Source organism: Aotus nancymaae, unplaced genomic scaffold (genome assembly GCF_030222135.1).
Source record: "Aotus nancymaae isolate 86718 unplaced genomic scaffold, 86718_ANA_hifiasm-v0.15.2.pri h1tg000016l, whole genome shotgun sequence".
In the NCBI taxonomy this organism is placed as follows: domain Eukaryota; kingdom Metazoa; phylum Chordata; class Mammalia; order Primates; family Aotidae; genus Aotus; species Aotus nancymaae.
In genome coordinates, this window is record NW_026988428.1 from 71140404 (window position 1) to 71159790 (window position 19387).

Sequence of the window (19387 nt, forward strand, 5' to 3'; positions counted from 1 at the left end):
AAGCTTGAGTTCCAGTTCTGGGCAAAGCCCTCCCTCAATGGGCCATCCTCACAGCTCTTCTATCTTGGCATGAGAGCAACCCCATCCCTCAGCGCCAGGCACCTACCCTAAGCTCTGGAAGAGTGAGATATAACATGGAAAACCTGGCCTGGGGCTTAGGGTGTAAAGCAGGTAAAAGGGAACTGGGAATAGAAAGATGCAAACCCGGAGGTCAGGTGGGAAGGGAAAGGAGGCTCACTCTTCTGAGGTCACAACAGGCTGGGGGATGCAGCCCCATGCCCACCAGGGCTATGTGCAGTGACTCCCACACCCACTCTAAACTCTGGGACTCCCGGCTCTCCGGTTGCCTGCCACTCTAGTTGGCCTCTTGGGAACTGCGGGCCTCATCCATCTTTTCCAGCATTTGAGGACACATCTTGCCTAGATGATCAGCTGGGTGAGACTCAAAGAAGGACACAGCACATAGTTTTTAAATAACTTTATAATTCCTGGTGGATTTAGTTTGTGAATAAAAAAGAAAAAATGAACAAAGTGTTTACAATAATTATCAAGGCAAAGTTGAATATAACACGATTTTTTTGTAATGTCATTATCCTGTCAGTAACACAACTCCAGCAGGAACACACACATACAGTTGAAGGCAGCGGGTGCATTTGCATCACAGACACCACCATGGAGGCTGCTACTGTTACCAAAAGGAACTCAAGCTACAAGGGGGTGGGCCCGGTGCTCCTCAGCTCCTCCATAAAGTGCAACACTTCTCTTCTGGTGCATAGGGGAGCGAACCACAGGCCCCACTGGACATCCTGCAGTGCCCGGCAGGTGCCTGGGCCAGTCCTGCAATGGGCCACCAGGCCAGAGTGGGTGGTGCTGCCCTCAGGATGTGTAGCTGCAGTAGATGGATGCAATACTGGCGTGGTGTGGAAAGAGGGGCTGGACCCAGAGGTCTTGCTCTGGCCAGGGAGATTCTCTGGCTTCAGTAGGGTTCACTTCCTTTATCGACAGTGGCATTTCTGGGGCCAAGAGAGCGAGCCTGGGCCTAGGAGATCTGGGGTCTGAAAAAGCTCAAAGGGAAATAATCGAGGGCCCGAAGCCAGAAGGAACTGACATGGAGTACAGTTCGTTCCACCTGGATTGCAGGCTCCAGGCTGGTCAGTGCTCACCTATGCTGGGTGGGTCACTGGATGACATAGCACCAAGTGGGCAGGAGAGGTCCTGTGGCCTGCCAGGCAGGGGCTTCAGGGTCCAGCCCAGGTTACCATGCAGTATTAGGCACACTGAGCTAGGACCCACGTGGGGTGAGGGTGGTTATGGGGTCACAAACTGTGAAACCTCTACCCAGAGATCCTGAGCATGTATAGGAAAAACCTGGCACAGTGCGAGGCTCTGAGCCCCGAATTCTCGTTCCCTTTGCTCGGCAGGTGTCTCCCACCCAAGCAGTCACTACCTAAGCTGCCAGCCTGGGGCCACCTATGCCTGCTTGGGAGGAGGAGGGGAGTGTGGCTGCCCCATAGCTTGAATTCCTTTATTAACAAAATATTGGTTTGCATTTTTAAAACACAGCTCTTTTTCATTTCTACAACTACGTTTTAATCTTTTAATAATCTCAACAACAGACACAATGTAACTGCCCCAATTCTCTGAATCACACAGACAATATCGACAAGCAGAGAAAGAAGAGAGGAGGTGGGATGGGACAAAAACCCGCTCCCCCAAATCAAGCCCTAAAACCACTTCTCCCCAAGAGTCAGGAGAAGTACCTACAACAGGGTCACAGCACTTGCCAAACACGTTAGAAAAAATCAGGAGACAGTTGGTTACAGTTTTGACACTAAAAAGTCAGAGACAGTTTTTGCTTAAAAAGAGTAAAGACAGCCATTTTGTTCAGAAGGATTTCCCTGTAATGTATGTCTTTTCTTGCCTAATTATTCCCTAATTTGCAAGGGGGAAACTCCAGATTCTTTTTAAGACATTCCTTTGAGTGGTTCATGTCCCTTCCTGAGAAGCCCGGGGCTGGCAGTGATGGATGGGCTGGCCTTGCTCTGCGGAGGATGCTTCGTGTACTGCAGTCTCTTCTCATCCTTTTTCCTCAGTTCTGAACTCAGGCAGGTGAGGATGAGGCCAGGAGCAGATGTGAAATTACTGGTATTTGCTGACACGGGGTCCCCTGGGCTTGGGAAATGCCTTGTGGTGTCGCACTCCATGCAGCGAGGTCTTCCGCTTGGCTCTTTCCTCAAAGACTCCAAGGGTAGCCACAGGGCCTACACCCAAGTCACGCGGTCAGCAGGAGGGCAGGATGGCTCCGGGAGGAATGGGACTCTCCGGCAAATCCAAATGCCAGTGGATGGGCAGCTCGGAAACATCTGTATTTTGGGTTGACACATTATGGTTTCCTTCACAACCCTGACCCTCAATAGGGGAGGTCTTAGTTCAGCAGGTGGCTAAGACTGTGTCTGTGACAACTTGGCCTTCCTCTTCTCTCACTCTGGGGGTGGGTGAGCCCGCAAGTTCCTCATGGAAAATCAGACTTCAACTGACAAAAAATGGCAAATCACGATGCCACTCTCAACACTGGAGGCGGCCTTGGGTGTAGTCTGCTTTACAAGTTACTTCTAAAACCCAAGTGTGAGGAAGGCGGAGAGCCATCCATAGATCTTCTTTAGATTGTAAAGTGCAAGGACAAAGGTTAAAAGCTTAGAGCTGAGATGAATTTGGTGATTCCCATCCACATTTCTTTTTTATTTTCCTTTTTGTGGAGAACGGGGTCTTTCTATATTGCCCAGGCAGGTCTCGAACTCCTGGGCTCAAGCTATCCTCCTGCCTCTGCCTCCCCTAAAAGCTCAGTCTTGCTCTGTCACCCAGGCTGGAGTGCAGTGATGTGATTTTGGCTCACTGCAGCCTCCACCTCCCAGGCTCGTGATTCTTCTGCCTCCCAAGTAGCTGTGAGTACAGGTGCCCACCACCACGCCTGGCTAATTTTGTATTTTTAGTAAAGATGGGGTTTTGCCATGTTGACCAGGCTGGTCTCGAACTCCTGATCTCAGGTGATGTGCCTGCCTCAGCCTCCCAAAGTGCTAGGATTACAGGTGTGAGCCACCGCGCCCGGTCCCATCCATATTTCTTAACATGTTAAAGCCCATTCAAAGTCTTTCCCATTCCAAATGGTATCAAAGTCCTTGCAAATCTCAATGGAGACCCCTCATTAGTGATTCAATGAGTGCAGGGGTTAGAGGCATATGAAAGGATGGGAACCTCACACTGCACTTCTTCAGTTACAAAACCCCACTGGGATCACACCCACTCTTCTTGCCCTCTTTATGGTGACACTGACTTGGGGTACAGATCTTTAGGTGCTAAAGGGCAACTAGACTTGCCAATGGATGAGTCTGGGGAAGATTAAGGGCAACCCACAGTGGATTTTCAAGGCTATGTAACGTTAGAAGCAGGTGCGTGACCTTATGAAACCATGACTACTAGGAGAGGGCCATGGAATGACAAGTCCTAGTGAGATGGGAGTGGGACATTTGTTAAGTGTTGGTTCAGGGAATGTTCTAGACTCAGTGAGATACTCTGAATGCTACAAACTGCATCCACTCTGCCCTGCAGCGTAAAGGCAGGCCATGTTTATTACTGAACTCTTAGCCAGGCTCCAGATCATTAGAGATGCCAGACCAGTGCCCAAGAGGGACCAAGAAGATTCCTTGCTGTTCATAGAAACCAGAGAGATGATATCTGTCCCAGAAATTTTCTTCTCAGAAGCACTGTCACAGAGGGCTTCCTTCCGCAAGTTTTTCTGGAGGGGAAGTGATGGAGAATGTTGAGATGAAGAGAGAGTCACTCACCCAGTGGGTGAGAGTGGAGGTGCTGTACCTGATGAGAAAGGCCACGTGGGTGGGATCTGGGGCACCTGCTTGATGCCTTCCCTGATACACCAGAGGGATAACAGCTGGCCAGGGCCAGGGTCAGGCCACTTTAGACATGGCCTCGCCTGCTTTCTTGGTTCTGCTGTGGCCTGTGAAGGCTGTTATCATACCCCATTCCTTTACATTATGGTGGATAAAGTGAGATTCTAATACTCTTGGCTTGAAGTACTGGGAGCTTTCCACATGATTTATAGGTCCAGCAATAAACAGAATTGAGGTAATAGACCACAAAGGACCACCACTTACTGTCTAACTCCTGCACCCCTCTCTGGCCAGCCTCGCTATCAGGAAGCATCTCAGTAAGAGGTTTATGAGCAGAGTCCATTTAAACCTTCAGTAAGAAACGCTCCACAGTTTCTCACAGGGAGAGGAATTGTTTCACAGCAGGGAATAAGGGGAGCTGGAGATCTGACCATATAAGTTAATGAGACAGTCAAGGGCTGGTGGTGGGAAGTTCTTGGACTGATGGGGCTGTGCTGACTTTACAGAGTTTAAATTCTCTAAGTAAGTGGGGAAGGTGACAAGAAAATGCAAAACAAAAACATTTGAGTCCAGCAAGCAATTCTTATCAGAAGATGTGCGTATCTGCCGGGTTCTGGTGGTAGAGGTGGTCAAAGGGCTGGATTCGGGCTAAGTGGGCTACTTCTTGGTGCCTAATTACTTATGACTGCCACTGTCTATGCTTGGGAAGATGCCCTTAACAACGTCAATAACTTCCATTGGATTTGCAGTCTTGGGGTCCGCTTTCTGATTTGCAACATGAAGCTGGCTGAGTTCTACGAGGTACATGCAGGTGTCAGGAAATGGCCACCCACAAGTAGATACTCAGAGTCCCTCTAAGGGCAACAACGAACCGCAAAAATCCAGAATCATCAAATGGAATCCTACAGGCAAGTGGGTGACTGAGGCCCCCAAACTCAGGAATTCCATTAGGGAACTTTTCTAGAAAAGACACCTTTTCTTAAGATGGGGAGAGGGAAGGGCAAGCTACTTAGTGCTCCGGCTCAGGCAGGTGTGTCTCACAGACGCCACTACACCTCTCCCTCACTGAAAAGTGGCCCTTTCAAGGATGGGTGACTTGGACACAGTAGGCATTTTATAAATATTCTCTGAATGAAATGATCAAGGAAGGAATGTGTGTAGAACGAGAAACCTTCATTTATGCCAGAAGAAGGTTCCAGGCAATGCACAAGGCTGAGGTTATGAGAGGACGAGTCAAGGGCAGAGCTAGCAGGGTGAGTGACAGATCAACACTTCAGCGGCCACTGGGCCGCAGAAGTTCGGGACACGGGTGCGGGGCAGGCAGGCAGCCTCCTGGAGATGATCAGGGCATCTGCTACTGGGGCACAGCTGAAGGTGGGGACAACAGGGCCTCAGATGTCAACTTTGTATGTTTTCTTTTTAGTTTTTTGTAGAGACAGGGTCGCGCCATGTTGCCCTGGCTGGTTCTCTTTCAACCTCATATGCTCTCCTTCAATTAGAGATATTTGATCTAACACCTCACTGTGATAAGGTCAGCAGTCTCAAACAGGACAGTCTGGTGGAGAACAGTTCATACCATCTTCTTGTTAACTGGCTGAGGAACAGAGTGGCTGGGACAGACAGGCAGGGCTGGGTGAAGACTCAGACCGTGGAGGACAAGCACTCCCAAGCCGCCGTGAAGCCTGCTCACAGCTCCCTTGTATAAAGCATCTCACTGTAAAAAGAAGAGTCGATTTTCTCTTCCCTCCCCCTTTCTCTTTTTCTAATATTCTTTTTGAGATTGTTTTTTACCCTTTTAGGAGAAAGCACCTAATGTGATATTAAAATAGTCAGCTCTCTGGTCCGTTGGAGGCGTCGTCTCAGCCCAGTGAACTCCAAGTAGATTCCTGGTTTGTTTTCATGTCAGAGGACAGGAGGTGAGAGGCTCCTCTGCTCCATGGCCCTCTGTCAGGGCAGAGCCACCAGCTCCATAGTTCTCCACTGCTGATGACCAGGTGGCACTTCTTCAGAGACTCGGCCTTTTATCCACCCTGAACATCAGGAAGATTAGTGTAGAGACCACATACAAAGCAGAAAGGCAGAGTAAGATGGCAGATGTAGAAACGGTGCTGGAATCACACTTCTTCAAGTGAGCAAGGTGGGATGAAGTTTGTAGTGTTTGGTGCCAAGAAGGTTCCGGGCACCTGTTCCTTGTAGTTCTCCTTTCTTGGCTCCTGGGTCAACCACCTCAGGCTTCCGCAAAAAGCAGGGTCAGGAGGACTCTTCCAGTGCGTTGACCACTTGCTCTAGGATGTCGGGGCAATGGTCTGCTATCTGCTGAAGAATGGCGTTGGCAAACTCCTGCAGCTCTGCGTTGTCCCGCTCACCTTTCTCTAACTCATTCTGAAGCTGAAAGGAAAAGGAAGATGGGTTTCAGATACAACAATCCTATTTGCACTGAGCTAAGAATTATTGTTCATCAATAAATGACAAAAAAGGCACTTTCTATGTGAAGTGTCTCTGCATCAAAATTAACCGTAAGAAAAGTGTAAAAGTCAGTATCAAATGTGTCTTCATGAAAGTGAGGCCTGAGAAGTTAGTCACTGGTTTCAGGCCCAAAGCGGATCATTTGCAGAGCTGTGACTTCAGCCCTGGCCTCTCACTTTAAACAGAATGTTCTTTCCACCAAGTCAGACTCCTGAATGCAGGTGGGAGTGGGAGACAGGGGCGCTATGATCTCAGATGGGATCTTAACCTTGACAAGTGACCCCTGCCCTAGAGGAACTTATAATTAAAGGACTTCTCCATTTGCATGTATCACTTTCATTCGGTATATTAGCCTACCCTACCTGAGGCCTGCTGATTTAGCTAAAGAGATTACTTTGAGAAACACAGATAATCCCTTTGTTTAGAAGAAAGTATAGTTCTAACTTCCTGTTGTTTTTAACAACCTCTTTCACATTCCTTCAAGCATTTTAACCAACATTTATTGAGCTACTCTGTGCTGGGTGCTAAAAGCTGAAGGGATTTGGTCCTTGTCCTGAAGACCCATTGGAGACAAGGACATAAACAGATAAATGACCACCCAGCAGAGTGAGACCACAGCTGAGGCTTGAGCATGTGCGGGGCAGCCTTAAGAGTGACTGTCTCACCCTGGAGGAGTCTGAGGAAAAGCTACTCAAGGGGCATGGGGTCTGGATCTTGAGAGCTAACTAGAGTCTGCCTGGGAGATCAAAGACAGAAGAGGCTTAGAGCAAAAGAACAAAGGCTGATGCATGGAGCAAGGACAGGCCTGGCCCATATCTTGTGAAAAGGGAAGCCTCAGGATGGCAGGAGTGTAAGCCATGGGGAGTGGGTGGAGAATGACAGGAAATGGAGCTGAAGACACACTTGAGGGCCAGACTGAGCATGTGAAATGAGGGAGTTCCAGTGTGATCTGCTTAAAAACCAAACCAAAACCACAAAAAGGGAGTCCATGAGTTTTTAAGTGGTACAGTGACACGAGCATCTTCACTTTCTTAGATGACAACTTAGAAGATGTGAAAGACAGACTGAGCAGAAGGAAGAGTCCGTCAAGGGCAGTTCCTCTTCCCAGCCCAGGTGGGGCTTAGGCAGGGCTGAAGCCAAGGGAGGGACAGTGACTTGAAAAGGACACACAGGACTGAAAGGAGGAGGTGTTATGAGAGGGAGAATTGGAGAATCATTTCTGACAATTCTAGCTGGGGATATTGGACAAATAAGACAGAAAATGTAGGAGCCAGAGCAGGTTTTAGGAAGGAAAGGAGGAAAATGAAAAATGGAATATAAAGTATAGTTAAGAACATAGGCTCTGGAGTTAGGCTGCCTGGGTTTCAAGGTCAGTTCTGCCAATTACTTTATCTGACCTTGACCTCTCCGAGTCTCAGTTTCCTCATCTGTAAAATAAGGCAATAATAACATCAGGCCAATGTTTTAAATTTTAATTTTTTGGAGAGATGGGGGTCTGTGTTGCCTACGCTGGTCTTGAACTCCTGGGTTCAAGTGATCCTCCTGCCTCTGCCTCAGCCTCCCAAAGTGCTGAGATTACAGATGTGAGCTACTGCACCCTATCTTATAGGGCTGTTTTAAGGATTTAATGAGATAGTCATATAAAGTGCAGTGTAATGCCTAACACAGAGAAAATGCTTGACAAATGTTACGTATTCTGTTATTAAATGGATAAGATCACCCAGTAACAGCATATAGATGAGAAAGCAAAATGAGAGCTGGGTGCAGTGGTGCATGCCTATAATCCCAGCTACTTGGGAGGCTGAGGGTAAGAGGATCGTTTGAGTCCAGCCTGGGCAACCTGAAACCTCATTTTTCTTTCTTTCTTATTTCTTTTCTTTCCTCCCTCCTCCCTTCATCCTTTCCTCTCTCTCCCTTTCTCTATTTATTTGAGACAGGGTCTCCCTCTGTTGTCCAGGTCGGAGTGCAATGGTTTGATCAGGCTCACTGTAGCCTCGACCTCCTGCTGCAGCCTCTTAAGTAGCTGGGATTACAGGTGTGTGCCACCATGCCTGGCTAATTTTTGTATTTTAGAGATGGAGTCTAATTATGTTGCCCAGGCCGGTCTTGAAATCATAGCCTCAAGTCATCCTTCTGCCTCAGCCTCCCAAAATGTTCAAATTACAGGTTTGAGCCAGCTGAGATTCTATCTTAAAACAAACAAACAAACAAACAAAGGCAAAGCAAACTGAGAACCAAGTTTTAATTCCACGCAAGAATCTAGATGCTCAGCACCACAAGACAGGGAGGGGAAAAAAAAGAAAACAAAAAAGAATCTAGATGCTCTGAGCCAAGAATTAGCACAGTGCTTTTTAAACATATCAAAGAGTTAAGAACAGACCTAGCAATCTTCTTTCTGCTAAATGGTGACTAAAAGACCAGGACACTGAGGGGCCACATTTAGACCACACTGTCTTGGTGCATCTCAAGCTCTGGCTGTGCCACATGAATAAGAACCTCTTCAACAGGGAAACCTAGGAGGCTGGGTGCCTTGTAAATACAGTGCATAGAAAACCCAGAAATGCTGCTAAGTGAAAAGGCTACAAACTCTCAAGTCTCAGTAGAACTGACATCAACCAAGCTACAGAAGAGGCTGTGGGGCAGTGTTGCTTCAGTGTCCCATCTCGATCCTTCCCAGGAATATTCCAGACAATTCTAGTTTACATTCTGAGCCAGGTATCTCTTCTTCACTCTCTACAAGTCACTTATTTATTTTCCATGAAATATTCTTTATTCTAACTGGACTTCTGTTATGTTAAGCAGATAATCATTAAGTTACTAAAGGATACAATTTAGTTTAAGAACCTTTTTTCAGGAGTTTTCTGCAATTTAAAAGTGCTTCACAGCTGGGTACAGTGGCTCATGCCTGTAATCCCAGCACTTTGGGAGGCTGAGATGGGCGGATCCCTTGAGGCCAGGAATTCAAAACCAGCCTGGCCAACATGTTGAAACCCCATCTGTACAAAAAATACAAAAAGTAGCCAAGCGTGGTGGCACCCGCCTGTAATCCCAGCTAACTGGGAGACCGAGGCAGGAGAATGCGTGAACCCAGGAGGCGGAGGTTGCGGTGAGCTAAGATCATGCCACTGTACTCCGGCCTGGGCCACAGAGCAAGACTCCAACTCAAAAATAAAATAAAATTAAATTAAATTAAAAGTGCTTCACAAATATTGTAAAAACTTTGGAAAATAAAGAACTAAGAAAAAAATCACCTAGAATATTACCATCATCTAGAGATAACCACTGCTATATATTTTATCATGCATTATGTGAGGCATTGTGTACATGTGTATTTGTGTGTATAATACATTTCCAAACAAATTCTAAAAGTTCTTTTTGGAATTTGATAATGGATTCTAAAATTTATCCTGAAGTATAAGTATAAAGAAGAGCCAAGAACATATTTTAAAGAAAGAAGAATGATGTTAAGGCTTGCTTTACAAAGGCCAGGCGCAGTGCCTCACGCCTGTAATCCCAGCACTTTGGGAGGCTGAGGTAGGTAGATCACGAGGTCAGGAGATCGAGACCATCCTGGCCAACATGGTGAAACCCCCTCTCTACTAAAAATACAAAAATTAGCTGGGTGTGGTGGCACGTGCCTGTAGTCCCAACTACTCAGGAGGCTGAGGCAGGAGAATTCCTGAACCCAGGAGGTGGAGGCTGCAGTGAGCCAAGATCATACCACTGCACTGCAGCCTGGGCAACAGATCCAGACTCTGTCTCAAACAAACAAAAAAAAAGACTTGCTTTACCAAATAAAACATACTATAAAAGTACAATAATTAGAAAAGTATTAGGTTGATATCATTAAGTAGTAAGTGGGATTTAGAAGATGATCAGGAAGCATATGAAGTCAATGAACTGTCCCGGGTTAACAGGCCCATTTATGGTTGTATTCTTGCTCATACCACACAGAAATATACATTCCAACTGGTTAAAGATGCATACTTAAAAACATGCTGTGAAAGTACTGGCAGTAAATTTAAGAGCATATTTTTTATAATCTTGGGATGAGGGACAGAAAAGTATTTTAAATTTTATTTTGGGGAGGAGGGTAAGTGCTTTTAAATTCGGAAGTCATAAAGGAATAAAAGGGCAAATTGGACTATTTAGATATTTAAAATGTCTGCATGGAGACAGAAGAGCTATAAATTAAAGTACAAATGATTGGCTTGAAAAACATAATAAATACAAAATAAAAAGGATTGACATCAATGTATTATGAAGTGGTACCATAAGCCTAAAAACCTATAACCTAATTAAAAAACCAGGCAGAGAATATGAACAAAAAACTCACAGAAGAAATGCAAATAGCTAACAAGCACAAAAGTAATACCCAACTTCACTAATGATTAAAGAAATATGGCCAGGCTCAGTGGCTCACGCCTGTAATAATTGAAGCACTTTGGGAAGCTGAGGCGGGTGGATCACTTCAGATCAGGAGTTCGAGACCAGCCTGGCTAATATGGTGAAACTCTGCCTCTATTAAAAACACAAAAATTAGCCAGGTGGCTGGTGCCTGTAATCACAGCTACTTGGGAGGTTGAGGCAGAAGAATTGCTTGAATCTGGGAGGTGGAGGTTGCAGTGAGCTGAGATTGCACCACTGCACTCCAGCCTGGGTGACAAAAAAAAAAATACAAATTAAATAAATAAATGTAAACTTGAGGTATAGAGACTCACGCCTGTAATTCCAGCACTTTGGGAAGCTGAGGCAAGCAGATCACTTGAGCCCAGGAGTTCAAGACCAGCCTGGGCAACATAGTGAGACCTGATCTCTACAAAAAATTAAAATAAAAAATGTAGTCAGGCGTGGTTGTATGTGCCTGTAGTTCCAGCCACCGGAGAGGCTAAGGTGGGAAGATCTCTTTAGGCCAGGAGGTTGAGGCTGCGATGAGCTATATGATCGTGTTACTGCACTCTAGCCTGGGTAACACAGTGAGATCTTGTCTCAAAAAAAGAAAAAGAATGAAAAACTCAAAACAAACAAGAAATATAAATTACACAATATAGTTTTATATTTTTCCCCCATCACACTGGCAGACTTTTCAAGGTCACTGACAATCTGTGTTGGTTAGGGTGTGGGAAGTGGGAATACTGAAGCAATGACCAGTGGAATGACTGTAGGCGGGTGAGCAGTTTGGTCTCATCAGCCAAATTTAATTGTATATGTCCTGTGACCAAATAATTCAACTTTTAGAGTATGTTCAACAGAAACACAAGTAATAAATTTAAGAAGTTATATATAAGCATGTTTACCAAAGCAATTTATAAGAACAAAAATTTTTTAAAGACCTCAGTGAGACTAGGTGCAGGGGCTCATGCCTGTAATCCCTGTACTTTGGGAGGCTGAGGCGGGTGAATCACTTGAGGTCAAGAGTTTGAGACCAGCCTGGCCAACATGGTGAAACCCTGTCTCTACAAAAAAAAAAATCAGCTGGGCGTGGTGATCAGCGGTGGCTGAGGCAGGAGAATCACTTGAGGCAGAGGTTGCAGTAAGCTGAGATGGCACCACTGTACTCCAGCCTGGGTGACAGAGGGAGACTGTCTCAAAAACAAAAAAAACCCGAAAACCTCAGTGGATGGAAGGAGTTTCAATTTTACTGTACATATTTCTGTTCTGTTTATTAGCACAAGCAATATCAATTTTGCAATGAGGGATATAAACAAAAATATATAACATAGATACCCTTTAAAACTGTATATACTAACACATGGTTTCCTAAGGAAAAAAGAAAGAAAGAAAAAAAAACTGTATATACTTTTAAAGTTACAATTCTGATATACTATGATATTAAGCAGGGAAAAAGTGAAGTGTATAAAATATCCACTGAAAAAGTATTAACTGACTGGCCAAAAATAAGGAATAAGTTCTGACACATGCTACATTATGTAAAGCTACACTATGTAAAATATATAAAAACATTATGCTAAATGAAAGAAGCCAGCCTCAAAAGACCACATATTGTATGATTCTATTCTTTTTTTATTTTCAAGACAGGGTCTCATTCTGTTGCTCAGGCTGGAGTGCAGTGATGTGATCTCAGCTCACTGCAACCTCTGCCTCCCAGACTCAAGTGATCCTCCCACCACAGCCTCCCAAGTAGCTGGGACTATAGGCGTATACCACCGCACCTGGCTAATTTTTGTATTTTTTGTAGAAATGGGGTTTTGCCATGTTGCCCAGGCTGGGCTCAAACTCCTGGGCTCAAGTGATCTCCCCACCTTGGCCTCCCAAAGTGCTGGAATTACAGGCATGAGCCACCATGACCAGCCTGATTCCATTCTTAATGAAATTCCAGAGTAGCCAAATCCAGAGTTGGGAAGTAAAATTAGCAGCTGCTCGGGGCTGGGGTGGGATGGGGTGATTGCCAGTGACTGCTATGGGTGGGGCTTCTTTTTGGGATGACAAAAATATTGGAAAATTGATTATGGTGATGGCTGCACAACTCTGAGAACACACTAAATCTACCGAATTATGCACTTGCAATGGGTAAATTATATGTAAGTGAATTATATTTCAATAAAACTATAAAAAATTGGCCGGGCATGGTGGCTCACACCTGTAATCCCAGCATTTTGAGAAGCCCAAGCAGGTGGATCGCCTGAGGTCAGGAGCTCAAGACCAGCCTGCCCAACATGGCAAAACCTCGTCTCTACTAAAAATACAAAAAATTAGCTGAGTGTGGTGGTTGGGTGCCTGTAATCCCAGCTACTTGGGAGGCTGAGGCAGAAGAATTGCTTTAACTCAGTAGATGGAGGTTGCAGTGAGCTGAGATCACACCATTGCACTCCAGCCAAGAGCAAAACTCCATCTCAATAAATAAAAAAATAAATAAACAAACGAAACTATAAAAAATGGACAGAGTGGTCTATGCAAAATGCTGTGTAGTGAATGTCCACAAAGAGGTAGAGATAAAATGCTGTTGCCTTCAGTTTGGACAGAAAGGAAGGCAGGGGTTCAGGGGGTGGGGGCGGGTATTTTCTTGACAGCAGAGGCCAGAAAAGGGTCATTTCAAATGGAAACACAGTGTGAGCTGAGGCACAAAGGAGGAAAGGCACTGTGCTGCTCACTGCAGTTCAGGGGCACAGGAATTCAGGGGCACAGGAATCACTGGATCTTGACGGAAGCAATTCTAGCTCTTCAAGAGAGAAAAAAGGCCCCTGGGCTGGCCAGACGGGCACCACTCCTCAGCAGACCCCCATTCCATTACACAGTTTCAGCGAGGCCACACCTTAAGGGCGCTGTGTTCCATTTCAGACACCTCATTACCAGAAAAATGGAGACAAACTGGAGTAAGTTCAAAGAAAAATGGCAGCATGACTAAGAAGCTAAAATAATCATTTTATAAGGCAGGATTAGAAAAACTAAACATGTAGACCTGAACTAAGTAAAAATGAAGGGCAGGGAAATGTGATTATTACCTACAAATGCCAGGAGGGTGTAAACAAGAAGGGGGACGAGTGATTTAGCACTGAAGGAGGAAGTATAACTAGAAGCGGCGGAATAAGATTAAGGAGGAAGAAAAACCAGAGGCAGACTATAAGGCTATGCTTTTTCCAAGGTGTAATGTATGGTATACCTCGGAAAAGGTGTTTAAAAATAGAGGGAATCACAGAATCACTAAGTTTAGAGAAGGAAGTGCTCCTTCATTAGCTGGAGTTGCTTTCCATCTGGTAGGCCTTTCTCTGTTCTCCAGGGATTACACATGGTTCAAATTTTATCTGAAAGCAGTATTAAATGCGGGCACAGCTGAGCAGGGAGAGATTTCATTGGCACTTGATCCATTATATTCTTTCTTGGATTGAAAGAATCTCAAAGATCAACTTCTCTCGTGTAACTGTGATTACTTTTAAAATGACGATTTTTATTTTGTTGACTTTGATTGTAAAGCTTCAGTCATTCTGAAGTCAAAGGAGTACAGGCATGTGTTGTTAAAGCTTTCAGATTGCTCAGGAAAGAGAGGCAATGTGAAGAAACCAAACTAAAAACTTATATGGATGTGTTATACAGCACAGGTGTGAAAACAAAATCCGAAATGGATTAGAACCTCATTATAGTAAAATACAGCAGCGCCCCCTTGTCCACGGTTTCCCTTTCCACGGTTTCAATTACCCTCAGTCAACTGTGATCTGAAAATATTAAATGGAAAATTCCAGAAATAAACAGTTCATAAGTTTTACAGTGCATGGTGTTCTGAGTATTGTTATAACTGTCCTATTTTATTACTAATCGCTTACTGTACCTAATCTATAAACTAAACTTTATCTCAGGTATGTAGGTATAGGAGAAAACAGTATCTGTAGGCTTCAGTACCATCTATGGTTTCAGGCATCCGCTGAGGGCCTTGCAACATATCCCGCAGAGTAAGGGAGGACTTGCGCATTTCTTTAGCATGTGCATGAAAAAAGGCAGTTTTTGTATGGCTTTGGAATGCAATGGATTCTGTTGATAAGCTGGGAAAGGTGTATTTTAGGGTCTGAAACTTCCCGGAACAGATCTTACTGGAGACAGTCTTGTTCTCTTCTACCCCTTGCCCGTTACCCACACCCCCTCCCACACCTGCTTATCTTCCTCACCTCCTCCTCAAGGAAGGCCCCTTAGGCTTAAAACCAGAAAAGAATTTCCCAAAGAGTACAAATTAAATTGTGATTTAATGAAAGTGCTCACTACATTCTAGTCACGATGAACTGATTCCTTCTCTCCCCTTCCTTTTATTGCCTTGTTAAGGCTACAAATCCAAAGGTAGTAGATCTAAGATGGAGTAATCCAACGAGATTTTCCATTCTCCATTTTCTAATACTGGCAAGTAATCCCACTACTGCAAGTATGACAGTGAAAAATATTGTTTTCTTGTTTACTTTCTTAAAAACACCGTAATTATGGGCAGCACATAAGTTTACCCCATCACCTCCCTAGCTATGCAGATGCCACTTTCTGTGCATGTGCCTAAAGCTTTGTATCTAAAACCAAACAATAACAAAACACCTAAAACACCTCCAGAGTAAAACAATTTTTACTAAACTGCAAAACAAGTTTGTTTCCATGAATTCTGCCAGCCCTGTCTATAACTTAAGCATGAAGCCTCATATCTCAGCACCTTAGTTTCCTCCACATATAAAATTTCTACGACAAAATGTTCCTCAAGCCTCCTGGGCACTGCAAGATTTTGCAAAAATGCCCCTTTCCACCAAACCTTACATTAACTAAGATACTCTGGAGGAAAGGACTGTTGGAATGACAGATGCACAAGTATGTACCTCTAATAGAGAAAATGTGGAATATGCTCTGTTAAAATAACAAATTCTATATTCCAGGGGCTTGGAGGTGTGGCTGAGGACAGCCATGAGGGCAGCGTCCTCATGGACGCTGAGTGGTCCATGGACTGAGTGGCTGAGTCTTGCTGCTGCTCTCAGTGCAAAGGGCACTGCTCACAATGGTTCTGTGCTGTTGACTATGTGAGCACCCGGGGAGTCTGAGGTAATGCTGTACTGGATCCATCCTGCCTCAAAATGACCCCATCTGGCTTCTCCAGGCCAGCAGGGCTCCCTGCCCATACTCTTGAGCTAACTCTCCATGTCTCTGTCCCTTCAATGAACTCTATGTTTCCAAGGCCTCCTATCCCCTGATCTTTCTTTATGGCTTCTAAGGGCACTGACTCCTGCGTGTCCTGAAAATATGTTCAGAATCTGCATCTCTCAAGCTAGTAGCAACTTTTCTCTTCCCATCACCAAATTTCTCAAAAGAATAGTCTACATGTTCTCATTTCTGAGTTTTCTCCTAATAACTAAGAATTTAGTTTCTGCTATTTCACTGACATGCTCTCTCGGAAGATTACAAAAGCCTCTACACTGAAACTATAAAATATTTGGAGAAATTAAAAATGTCTTGAATGGAGGAATAAACATGATCAAGGATTAGAAGCCTCAGTTCTGTAAAGCTGTGAATTCTCCCTGAACTAATCTAGAGACTCAATGCAAGCCAAATCAAAACTGGCAGGTGTATATGTGAATAGACAAGCTGATTCCAAAGAGTAAGTGGAAATGCAGAGAGCCAAGAAAAGCCAAGATAGCCGCCAAGAACAAAGCTATACAAATGTTCCTCTCTGGAAGAAGACTGTCACTGCAAGGCAGCAGTGATGAACATATGTAACACTGGCATGAGAACAGACACACAGAACAATGGGACAAAAAGAGAATACGAAAAAACCCTACACATACATGGCCACTTGACTGTGGAGTGGGGAAAGGACAGTCTTTCTGATAAATGCAAAACAAATCTGGATTTCTAGCTTACACCATTCACAAAAATCAATTCACGATGAATACATATATAAATGTTAAGGGTGAAACAATAAAGCATTTACAAGAAAATATAAGAGACCATCTTTAGGGAATGTAAAGATTTCTTAAACAGAACATAAAAAGCAATGATCACAAAAAGAAAAAATTGATAAACTGTATCTACATTAAAATTAAGGATTTCTGTCTCTTAAAAGACACCATTAAGAGAGTGAAAGGGCAGTCCACAGATAGGAGAAACTACATATCTCATAGAAGATGCATATCCATAATATATAAAGAACTCCTATAAACCAGTAACAACAACAGTTAATAATAAAAAATAGGTAAGACACTTGAATGACCACTTCACGAGAGTATACTGAAATGGCTAACAGACATATAAAAGGGTAGATAACTCATTAGTCATCAGGAAAATACAAGTTAAAATCAGAAGGAGATACTACTAAATACCCACCAGAATGGCTAAAATTTAAAAAGACAGACAATAGCAAGTGCTGACAAGGATGTAGAACTATTTGACCTCTCTACACTCCTGGTGGGAGTGTAAATGGGCACGACTAGTTTAGAAAAACAGCTGGCAGTATCTACTAAAGTTGAATGCCAAGGCTGAACAAGTGGACTTCCAGGTGTATGTAAATTCACTTGAAGACACTGATAACAGTAAAAACCTGAGAACAACCCAAACGTCCATATTGAATGATGAATAGATGACAAATATTTTGTGGCATATTCATACAATGGAGTATCATATAGCAATGAGAATGAATGAACTATATGTATAACAAAACAGATACAGTTCATAAGCATGATGTTAAATGACAGAAGCCAGACACCGTAAGAGTCTATATGGTACAATTCCAGGCATAGAAAGTTTAAAAAAAGGCAGAACTAATCTGTGGTATTTGAGGTCAGGTTATCCTTGGAGGATGAGGAGTGACTGGAAGGAGGATGACAAGGGGCTTCTGAGGCACTAGTAACATTCTGCTGCTTGTTCTAAGAATCTGCTACATCAATATGTAATTCAGCTACATACATATGATTTGTGTACTTTTCTGTATGCAAGTTATATTTTGAAACTTAAAAAATACCCACCTAGAACCACCAAGGATTATCTAACTGTACGATCCAATCTGACCCTGAAAACACCTGCTAGGCTGTCTGTCCTAGACGCCCCCAACACCCATATGTTTCTGATTCTCCTCTGCCTGCCCCAACATTTCTTCCCTGTCCTGATGCTGTTCCTCTTCTTTCTGCTCAGTCTCACATGTGCAGGGGTTCCCTGAGGTCTAAGGAGTTTGTCCACTCTTCTTCCTCTCAGATCCTCTGCTTAGGGAATCTTGTTTACCTTTAGCTTTAAAAGGGGTGATGATAATAACAGCAATTAACTTACTGGGCATTTATTATGGGCCAAGTATTATTCTAAGTGCTTTAGTGCATTCACATATTTAATCCACTTTCTTTCAAATTTATTTCTTTTGAAGTAAGCATTTGTTCTTAAAAAATGTTATATCACAGAAAATATCACATGTATACAAAACAAACATAACTCTTCTATGTCCACCATCTACATGTAGCCATTATGAAGGTGGGTCAACACAATTAGAACTCTAGTTTCTTTCTCTACTGAGTTTCAGACTCACATCTTTCCAGTGCCTGGTAAACATCTCTTGGTGAATGTTCCCTTACACATCAAATCATACTGTTCATATTATTTAATGAACTGTTCTTTTCACCTAAGAATTAAAGTTTTTCATGTGATAAAATATTCTTTTAAAATAATTTATAATGGGCTACATTGTAAACCATTTTATTAATATATTGTAATTTATTTAACTAACTCCATTAGACATTTAGCTTGTTCTCAAGTTTTCATTACTATAAATATTAATGTATTATATTTTCCCATACATAAATCTTGGCATGTCTATGATTTTTTACTTAAAATTCCTGAGTCAAAGGGCATAAACCTGTGTAAAGCTTTTGATGAGTAACCAGACCATTCTAGAATAGCTGTACTAATATTCAGCCTATAAGCAAGAATACGGGTGCACATTTTCCCACTTTCTCAACATACTGGGGACTCAGACATATCCACCAATCCCAACCTCCCCAGTATGACAGCACTGTTTTCATTTGAGGTTCTTTCCATCTGTAGTGAAGCCAAAAATTGGGGTAAAACATTAAAAAATATATTTATTGGCCACTTCTTCTGTGAGTTTCCTATTAATGCTCTTTCTAGATTATGCTACTTCTAATTTAGTTTTTTCTTTTTTTCTTTTTAAGAGAAAGAGATTTGTTCTGTTGCCCAGGCTAGAGTGCAGGGGAGTGATCATAGGTCACTGTAACCTCCAACTTCTGACCTCAAGCCTCCTGAGTAGTTAGGACTACAGGAGAGTGCGACCATGCCTGGCTAAGGTGTTTTTTTTTTTTTTTTAATAAAGAGACAAAGTCTCACTATGTTGCCCAGGCTCTTGAACTTCCGGCCTTAAGCAATCCTCCCACTTCAGCCTCCCATGATGTTGGAATTACAGGTGTGAGCCACCACATCTAACCTAGTTTTTTCATTTCTGATCTCCTTGTCACAGTCCTAATTCAAGCTCTCATGTCCTAGCATCTTTTGCTTATTACAATAGCTTCATAACCATTTCTACCCTGGTGTAAGAGTAATCTTTC

At 43.5% G+C, this 19387-nt stretch overlaps 1 protein-coding gene across 6 annotated transcripts in view; it reads right to left on the reverse strand.

The window, feature by feature from the left end:
* Positions 1-463: 463 nt before the first annotated feature.
* The window catches only part of ERC1 (ELKS/RAB6-interacting/CAST family member 1), a 556187-nt gene continuing 537263 nt past the window's right edge, over positions 464-19387 (reverse strand). For 5 of the 6 annotated variants that reach the window (XM_064377601.1, XM_064377596.1, XM_064377600.1 and 2 more), the window contains one exon: positions 464-6293. In XM_064377601.1, coding sequence (XP_064233671.1) covers positions 6156-6293 — 138 coding nt within the window. In that variant the 3' untranslated portion in view covers positions 464-6155. The remainder of the gene's footprint in view (positions 6294-19387) is intronic. The other variant, XR_010343042.1, reaches the window with a different exon arrangement.